General features: G+C 39.4%; 2 protein-coding genes across 2 annotated transcripts in view; one reads left to right on the forward strand and one right to left on the reverse strand.

Annotated features, from left to right (window-relative positions):
• The window catches only part of LOC115237975 (sorting nexin-27), an 11699-nt gene extending 6487 nt beyond the window's left edge, over nt 1-5212 (reverse strand). The window contains exon 1 of the mRNA XM_029811414.1: nt 4828-5212. Coding sequence (XP_029667274.1) covers nt 4828-5174 — 347 coding nt within the window. The 5' untranslated portion in view covers nt 5175-5212. The remainder of the gene's footprint in view (nt 1-4827) is intronic.
• A 2873-nt stretch (nt 5213-8085) lies between these two features.
• The window catches only part of LOC115237861, a 66293-nt gene continuing 64105 nt past the window's right edge, over nt 8086-10273 (forward strand). Inside the window, exon 1 of the mRNA XM_029811199.1 lies at nt 8086-9546. Coding sequence (XP_029667059.1) covers nt 9486-9546 — 61 coding nt within the window. The 5' untranslated portion in view covers nt 8086-9485. The remainder of the gene's footprint in view (nt 9547-10273) is intronic.

Genomic DNA, 10273 nt, shown 5'->3' on the forward strand with positions numbered 1-10273 from the left:
GCCCCCTCGTATCATCGATCTATAATTCGAACCAACTTTAATTGCGGCACGCCGATCGGATTCCATCCTTTGCGATTCTCGATCCACTCGCATTGCAACGCGGACATGTAACACGTCAACATGTTTGCGGGGGGATCTTATCAGTGCGCGTATCAATCTGTAGTCTAAACAGGCAGGCACGACGATTCGCGCCAACTGTTACGTTTCCACGGACGATCGATCGAAAACGGGACGAGATACGAAAATGAAGAGATTTATACGCGGAAAAGTCGCGCGATGTTCTTCACTCTCGGCACATCCGGGTACCCGGATCTGGTTCGCGACAACGGAGAGGCCTTCGACGGGTCCGGTCGCGGCCCCCGATCGTTTATTACTCAGCCAATCGAAAGGGAATAGGATACCGTACGATCGCGGCCTCTTGCTTTTCCTTTTCTTTTGCGGCACGTTTCGAATTCCGACAGTGAAAGGACACGGCCCGGTAATTGGCCCGGTGATTGGCCCGGAGCACGGAGGCACGACTCTCTCGACGGAGGTCGGCGAATGTCGCTTACCACGCGGGTTTTCACGTTTGCATGCGAGACAGGGCGCGTCGCGCACTTTATACTACCCATTTCCCTATCGCGTAGACACAAAAAATCATTCCATAAATTATATCTGTCTTCTAGACGATAGAAGCAGCAGGGTTGTCAATAGAAAAGCGATTACTCATCGTATTATGTATTGTAATTTAAAATCAAATCCTGTTAAGTGCGTGTAATTCTATATATAGCGTACTTTTTTTCTTTTTAATTATTTTTGTTAAATACTGTCAGAGGAGGAGATGAGGTCAGAGTTCAATTAGATTGTTGCGCAAAAATGAGGATGAATGGTAGAATTAATCAAATATAATAGAAAAGAGCATTTAGAGCCAAGCGCGGTACGTGGTGCGCAAACTGTTTATTATTAGTGATAAATTAATACTAATATAAATTTCGAACGTTTCGACCCTTTATTTGGGTCATCTTCAGCGCAAAGTTAGACTAACAAACATAAATTTAACGTCGCATGGTTATAAAATTCGTCATACAAAGTCATACATTGAATTAAAATTAAAAACTAAAAATATAGAATTAATGTTTAATTCGGCGTTGAAATCAGTTACGTCAAAGCGGTAGCGGAGAAACGCGTTGCACTCGTTAAATGTAAACTTTCCTCTTCGTGTCGTCTATATCAAAGGCGTTATCTGTGTTGATATAATACAGCTTACAGAATTATTTCGTCATCTAATAAAATTAGATCGGCATGAGGGGTGAAGTGGATCGGTCAATAAACGGCACCGCGTGTACGCTGTAATCTGTTAGGAGAAGATAATGCACTTTGCATGAGCGAAATTCGCGAGCCTATAATATTATAAATGACTGAAATAATTTAAACGAGCGACAGAAAAAGAGAGAGAAAGAGAGAGACAATACGCAGTGCGTATCGCTTCCTTTCTTCGAAATTCTCATTCATAAGGTACGGTTGAATCCGCTAATTAGATCTAATTGGAGGAACAAAGCGTATAGAACTTATAATGAATCGTACCTACGTTAATGGGACCCTTAATGATCAACGCAATTCTGAGAGAATGACTGTTCATTTTATCGGGCGCAATAGCGGCTTCTTTTATGTAATATTCACACTTATCGTTGCTCGTTAAACTTTCGCCTCCACGTATTTTAGCTCCAACACTTACGCTTTATCTAGTTTAATTTATAATTTCCGAATGAGATAATGTTTCTTTTTTTTTTATACTGCCGCAAATAATTTCTTTGACAAATATTGAAATAGAAACACATGTTTCACCACAAATAAGCTGCGTAATACATGCATATAATAACTTTCCAATTATAGAAAGAATTGTAGAAACCATACAAAAAATAAGCCTTTTAAAAACATTAATACAAGTGTAACATAAGAAAGGAAGTCATACAGAATATGCATAAGTAACGAAAAAGCATTTAACCCGCGACTGTCATTTTCTTACTCAAGCAATAGTTTCGAAAATTAATGAAACGCAGAGATAAAAGGATTATATTGACAAATATCTCGAAATAAAAAAGCGATAGTGTCGACATTTCAGTGGATGCTTCAAGAATCGTTAAATCCGAACAGACATATATCAAGTGGCGATCGGAGCTGTAAAGTTAGCCGAGTGAAAGGCGAAGTAAAGGTCATGATCAATTTCTCGCAGTAAAAAGAGGAAAAATACATTAAAATGCAAAATATTTACAAATTATAAAGTGACGAATATAATAAAATATTCAACGAATTAACATCCGTTTATTCCGAATGTACCGATTCGCCTCGAGTATTATCTACCGCAGAAGAAAGGTCTGCTATCCTGTCAAACGAGAAACTCGAGAGAACGAAACTGAAATCGACGGACGTCACGACGGACGTCACCGTAGGACGGTCCTTGAACCGCGCGAGAAGGTTTATGGGAACCTTGAACCTGCGACTCGCACACATACAGTTGCAAACAGACATCTCATCCCCGCAATCTCCGGACACACCATCACAAATAAACGCGGAGCCGCTCGTCTATCGCAAATGGAAGAAATATTTGCGATAGATCGATTGCATAAACATCGTCGGATTTTGTGATATATCGTTACTTTATTTTTTAGACGTTAAATCTCTTCGACTTGTTTAATCGTAAATCAATCTCTCGTCATTATCAAAATAAATTAGTCATACTTTGAGCACATAGATTACTTATCTAAACGTCGATATCAAAATACGATTTGTGTCATTCCTACAATAAACGTCGCGTAAAAAATATATTCAAATTCATATTTGCTTTAATACCTGTTACTTTGAATTTTACGATCTTTATGGTGTGTAATATCATGAGACTCGAATTTGCCGGGTATAAGCCATCGTATAATATATATATATATATATACAGGGTGCGGCATTTATAGTAAGCGACAATGTTTTAAGCAAATTAGCTTTTAATTAAACAGTTTGGGAAACACAATTACTGTGCACAAGGTACGGTGCCGGGTGGCTAATGATCAGTTATGCAAATCCAAGAGCACTAATGATCACGCCGACGAAAATTGCAAATGCTCGAGCGCGGCTTGTCAGTCAGATGGTTGGTTAGCTAACACAATAGTTAATTCGCGACAATAAAGATATTTCACAGACAATCGAGGTGTTTACTATAAGTGAATATCGACGATCTTTTCAAACATTAAGACGAAAAATAATTTTAAAGCATATTCATTATATCTCGGATCGAATTAAGATAATCATTTAAAAATGATAATAAATGAGATTTGAAGATATATTTCGCGCACTTTCTCGATTGACCAATCTGCGATAGAGACCGGTTCTGAGCTCGCAGGTGCGACAGATTTTGCATGATTTTAACAGACGAGCATGTTTTTAACGCAACATGTAAACTTTATCATCTTTACATCAGAATTTTTGCGGAATTTTTGAATACTTTCACATGTCGAAATTTGTTTTATCAGACTCCACGTCTTAATAACAGTTAGCGCGATTATTCCTTTATTATTCCATTTATATTATCATGTCTAAAATTTATGTACAATGTATTTTTAAATCTTCATTTCACTCCCGCAACTTTAGCCGAGTATGCAACATAGTAAAAATTTCAATCAGCTGACATCTGTCAGTTAACGCTGCGCGTGACAAAACAATCGATATTAGGTACTTAATCAATATAGTATGGGATCCTTGTTTCAAGGAAGACATAAAAGAGATAAATTACAGTCAAAGATGGATATCAATGTCCGTCCTACAGGACCCTGGGCTATTAGAACGCATCGAAAGATTATGCCTGTACAATGACTGGATCCTGAAGAACCAGGATCGTCGAGAACAGAGTCAACAGTTGCAAATAATCCTCTGGTATGAATATGCATATAACTAGCGCGATTTCCATAGAAGCTATTTCCATATAAATAAACGGACTTTGTATGTACGTACAGTTTTTAACGACACATTATTCCGATTCTTAAGCGGAAAAACAAAGTTCAGATCCATTCATTATCGTAGTATTTTGCAAGTCAACGACGTTTAGACATGCTTGACAGGGTCAAAACGCGGGTTGCGGATGTGCGTAGGTATTTGTCGAGATTTAGGAGAAAAAATATGTGACATTAGCGTCGAAATTGTTGCTCGTAAACAAGGCTTTCCCTCAAATGGAAATTTCATATTTAAGAACATAGATTATATTCGTATTTAAAATTGCTTTAAATATTTTTCGTCGATAAATAAAACGCCGATTAATGTTACATTAAAACCATATTAAACATTTTTCCTCGAAAGTCAAGATAACACGAAATAAACATGTGTACGTCAGCACGTTAGCTCCTTCAAGAATGTCTAAATGCTGATGACTTGCACAGAAACAAGAAACGTCATAACACGTTGATTAGTAGTAATATAATAATAACAGTCGAATCTCTCTCCAATGATTTATAGTTACTTGCTATTCATAGAACGTGGAATTTAAATCTCGTTTTGGATCATTCATCTGTCAGTCTACATCTTCTGTTCAAGTTCTCAAGATCCTTTTTACGTATCGTTCTTACTCTGCGAAACCAATCAAGGCCGAATCTCGCGTCTTGGCGTGTTCGCCATCTAATTACACGAATGCCTCGGTAATTTTTGGCGCACAGCCTGAGACGATCGAAGATCGTTGCATCAGAATTAACACATTCGCGATCAAGGCCTAAGGAGTCCTGACAAAGGAGCGCTCCCGAAGACGGTATCCGAGGAGGCTGACGTGAACGAGGTAAGATAAAACAAGGACGCTATTCTTCCTTTACTCACACTTCCAGGATACGATCGCCCTTGCGGACGCCGGCCTTCTCGGCGGCGCCTCGCGGCAGAACCGCGCTGACGTGCTGCAGCGGCGCGTACAGCTCGCCATTGATGCTCCGCAGCTGTCCACCCTCGCTGACCTGGCCGCGTACGTTGAACCCGAAGCCCGTCTCCGTCTTGTAGATGGTCACGCATCTCGGCCCCTGGCCGACCGGGTCCTGACGGTCCTGGCCCGGCGGATGCTGCGGCACCCGCGCCGCGTTGTTGTTCACCATTGTCACGGTCGTCGTGTTCCTCGCACTGCCGTCCTGATTCGTGGCTGCCAAGCGGTGCACCTCCGACTCGCAATCCGCCATCTTGCACTCTGGCCGCCCATTCACGGCTAATGCTACGCGTTGCTCTAGGGATGAATCCTCGAAGCGGCTACTCTCGTATCGAGGCGTACGTATCTCGATATCGAACATTGTTGGAGCGAGGCACTAACGATATATCGATATGTCCAACTATCGATACCAGGATTTTGATACGTGCCGTAAGATGAAAAATAAGGGAAGCAAATTTCATTGACAGAAATGATGTACCCCTTAATAGTATGTTCAAATCGAAATCTAACTTATTTTTGGAATAATTTTCGTTTGTGTGAATCTGTCTCACGTCAGTGATGAATTTTCTAAACCTGTCAAAATTTTTCAGGATTCTGAGAGAAATTATTTCGATTCTGTAGAGAAGATAAAAAAAAAATCATAATTTTTTATTAAAATCTCTCAATTTTCTTTAATAAATAAAAAAATGTCTCACATTCATCGACGATATCATACGAGGCTAAAAGGCGTGGATATAGGTGTCGTCTCGTACATAGAATCACTATAAAACGTTATCTTGCCGCCTTTCATCTTTTGCGGTCATTGATCTTTGCCGCCTCTGTCGGTAGCGCAGCTGAAGCCGACAGATGGTCGGCCTGCTGTGAAAATATCTACTGGCAATTCTGGTGGTTACCAAGAACGTGCTGCCATCAACTATTCGAGTCTTCAATCCAACTGTGAATTATTCGTCAAACGCGAGTACAATGCGAGATTTAATTAATTTTTTATCATTTTTGTTAGGTATCTGTTTAAATAATAGAAACACGTGACGACAATAAGATATTAACGAGATAGTAACGAGTGTCGTTCTCTTCTTCGTCTCTTCAGAGCAAGATAGACGTATCGTTAGAAATGTTTATATAATCCCGCTGTTTTTTTTTTTTTTTAATTGATGCTAAAACAATTTTTATTTGTAACAAGTTATTTTGTTCCGCTTTTGTTTTGTCAAAGCATCACTCCATTATTTTTTAAAGCCTGATATATATTCCGGTAAAATTATATTACTTACAAAGTAAAACAAATTTTATTTTTTAAAAAGATGTGAAAATCAATTTTTGTATTATACATTGATCACATACATAATTATCTCAAAAATATTTATTTATAAAATAAATAATAAACGATTTCACCATTTAATAAAATAATCTAAACATTTGTCGCGTAAATTCCATAAAATAATGCAAACCTTACAAGCAATAGCAAGTGGTTTACTTTAATTTCGATCGTACACGTACATCTGCGACATTTAATTCCCATCACGCAACGTGTATTCTCATACGTTATATAAAAGTAAAGGATTTAATCTCCGTGTTTCTCTACATATTACTTTTTTTTTATTCACTGTTGTTCGTATGTAATTACCTTGCATGAAAACACATTATGAAATTATACAGGAGATTTCGCGTATATTTCGCGCGCGCTTCGCGTTTTAAAAATGACCACATCTTCATTCCTTGCGATACGTAACATATTTATACTACTTGTGTATGTTCAAAAATTTTGAAAAGAAATAGAAGAAAGAGATGGAGGAAAAAATGGTTTCTCTCTCAATGTTTTTGATATATTTCCTGCGACAGTTCTACATATAAAACTAATAGTCGCCGCATTTTTCTTACATTGTAACTAACATATTCCCAGTATTAAGACATTTCATCCCTGCTTTTCCCTTGTACCCCTTTATTTTACATTTTACCACAAATTTACGGTACATTCCATGTTAATCGTCGACGATGTGTTACGTCTACGGTTAATATCAATTACTAATTAAGGGGCACGAACTATCTTTATTATACTGCTTCAGTGTCGCAGCATCAGCGAAGTCAAGCGGAAAGATAAGTTATATCGCTCGAGGTCTCTACAAACTGTAACAGCCAAAGTAACATTACCAACATCATGATATTATACATCATTTTAAGAGAGATTATTACGTAGCATGTATGTGTGTCTGCAACGGAAGTGGCATTGCATCAAGTGCAGAGGTGACATGAAAATTTGCTCGCATTTTTTCTTTTACGTATACGTGAAGCACGGTTACAAAGTAAAAAAGGTCGACGCGTTCTATCATTCGTGTACATTATAAATATAATGCACATTATGCACGTGTACATTACGCATATAATTGTTGCATAGCATTAGAAAGTTTTATCTATCTCGACGCAAAATTACAATAAAGAGATTTAATCAAGCCGCGTTTATTTTGCACCAAAGTATTTTTAATTTACCAACTTTCAGAGAGAGAGAGAGAAAGAGAGACGTGGTATAAAAATATTTTCTCATACGCGAAAAAAACTTTCTATTCTCTGTATAAAATAAATATATTCGAGTAAATATCCGATCCCCTTTTTTTCTCTCCGCTTCGCTATACTTGTCATTTTCCATTTGCAAGACCGTAGACTGTCAAATTTCGACGAGAATGTTCGGACAAACTGGAAAAACAGTGAGTGAGAGATAGCGATAGAAGTGAGAGAGAGGAAAAGAGAAAGAGAATAGAGAGGGGCTGGCAGGAAGGGGTTGCGTATTCGCGTAGAGGGAACCGACCGTGGCCTTTCACCTGCAGGAAATCCTATGATTGATGCCACATGGCACAATGTTACTGCTGCATTATATGCACGCGCACACATTGTATGCACTCCCCGATAACTACGGCGCGAATGCATACTGCAATAACTCGATATGTAAACCGATGTACGCGCGTTGCAATGCGTCGTGATGAAGGGGTTAACACTAAATGCGTTTACGACACACTTCGTCAACACACGGACACTGCATAAACGTAATAACTGCACATCCTAGCGGAAGAATATATAATTGACCGAAGAAAGCATTTTCATGTCTTTTTCTTTCCTTATTATTTTATGGCATCATATTTTTATTTATTTATTTATTTTTTTCTTTTGAGCAAACTTATTCGGGCGCAAAGTTTTTCGGTGGTAGGTTCTCCAAAAATAAGCGCATTCTTGTGTGCGGGTGTATGCGTGTCTTTCTTAATTAAAAAAATTTAAATTATATTTCAACAGATATTTCAATAAATAAATTTTCTCAGCTACTTGTTATCGCTTGTGCTACGAACTTTATGATTGCAGTGATGAAAGTAACGAAGAATTTCTTAATTAAAACAAATAATTTATTCGGGCGCAAATATGTTATGATAATTTATATCCTTCAAGCGCGCGGCAGAATGTTAAACTTTAATTGTGTGTTTTTCTTGGATACAACATCAAAAAATATATATTAATTGGCCACAGAAAAAAAATACAGATTTAATTAAACACTTCACCCTCTTCAGCATCTTTAAACTGTCTTTAAATCGTAAATCGCGGCTACGAGGAAATTTCTGCGTCAGAAACACTCGAAGCGGAGATTGATTATAATCCAGTGTTTTAAGTAAATTCCGATCAAAGTTGTAGTCTCGCGACAAATTGAAGACAGCACCATTACATCCCTCATAGATAATTCTCGAGGAGCCGAGTGTCGATATCGCACGGTTAATGACACACGCACGTTTGACATATCGGGCCGACTCCGATCTGAGTCAGCTGGTCACTTTTACGATGCAACGAGAACGAGCGCGAGTCTCTCGACCGAAGGCGCGGGCGCGCCGAATTTCAAAGCATCTCGACGTCTCCTTGCCTCACTCTCGCACACGTCCAGCTGCATCCGGAGCATCCGCCCACAGGCGCACACGTGACGCGCGGATGTATCCGCGCGACGACGCGGCGCGTCGCGACACCGCGCGTCGCCACTGCTGCAGAACGGCCGTATAACGTAGAGAAAGTCAGTCCTAACGTTGGCGCTGCAACAGACGTATAGAACGCGCCTTCTTGTAAAAGCCGCCCTCACTTTTCCCACCCTCCTCCGGTACCATCTGCGACATATTCAGATTATTAATCGCTCGAGGAATCTATACGAGAAAGAGAAAAAAAAAATATAGAAAAATCAGCGCGGTTACCCCGTGCCCCGTATCATTCTCGCGAGGGACAAGTAAATATTTTAAAAGACGAGGAAGAAAGAGATTTGTTTAAACAGAGTGAGATTGATCCATTTCGATCGAGTGAAGTAACCAGAGGGGGTTACACCGGAGTGATCGACGACGAAGGAAGCGGGTCGGTGCACGCGGTGTCTTTTTTTTTTCGTTTTTCGCGCGGGCCATCGTCTGTCCCGGTCCCGCCCTTACCGGGTGGCTCCATCAGCCCGATCTCCCGCCAGGACCCGAGGAGACGTTCCAAAGTGGCCGGGTGACGGCCTTTTTCCCTGCTTGTCGCGGGCGCATCGTATATCCTCCTCGCAGACGTCCCGATCGCCAGCATGCTTTCGCCCTCGAGGGTTTTCCCGCCGATTCTCGCCGTGGCGCTCGTCGTCTGCATCGGTGAGTGTGTTACGTCAGAATCGAGTTACTTTCATTTGAATAAGTGTAATATGCGGTGAAGAAATCGAGAAATAGAGGAAAATGCATAGCTTTTTCTATTTATCGCGCGAGGAGGCTCTATTAATATAGAGCCGTGAGTGACAGTTGCGTGTCCGCGGTATTCGGGTGGGACGAAGCTTGATCCGAAACTGCGTGATGTGGATCCCTTCAGAAGGGAAAGCGTGAAGTATGTGCAATCTAATATTTGAACAAATCAAATGCCATGAAGAATTTCAATTCTACATACGGATCTCCGATTAAAATGTTTGCGTGAAGGTATTAATAGTTTTGTGGCGATGAAAAAAAAAAAACGAAAAGATTCTCAGAAATGAAGTCTTGACTTTTCAATTCTTTGTTACAAAAAAAAATTATTCGGGATAAAATTAAAAAATAAATTACTGCAAATATATTAATAACTATTCCGTTGTAGTAACGAAAAGCAAGATCGATCACATTTCGCAGAATCATCAAGATTGCTCAATTAGCAAGTAATTAGCGCGATTCTACGTATTGCTCATATTTCGTTTGCCAGAAATCATTGCGCTTTAATCATTTGACGCGGGAGTTTGTTCCATATTTAATTATTTGCTGTTGAGTAAAACTGTTGCCAAGTTTTTTTTTTTTTTTTTTTTTTTTTTTTTTTCTTTTTTTTTTTTTTTTTTTTTTTTTTTTTTTTTTTCCCGGCGGG

This window comes from Formica exsecta, unplaced genomic scaffold, assembly GCF_003651465.1.
Source record: "Formica exsecta isolate Colony F162 unplaced genomic scaffold, ASM365146v1 scaffold314, whole genome shotgun sequence".
Classification (NCBI taxonomy): domain Eukaryota; kingdom Metazoa; phylum Arthropoda; class Insecta; order Hymenoptera; family Formicidae; genus Formica; species Formica exsecta.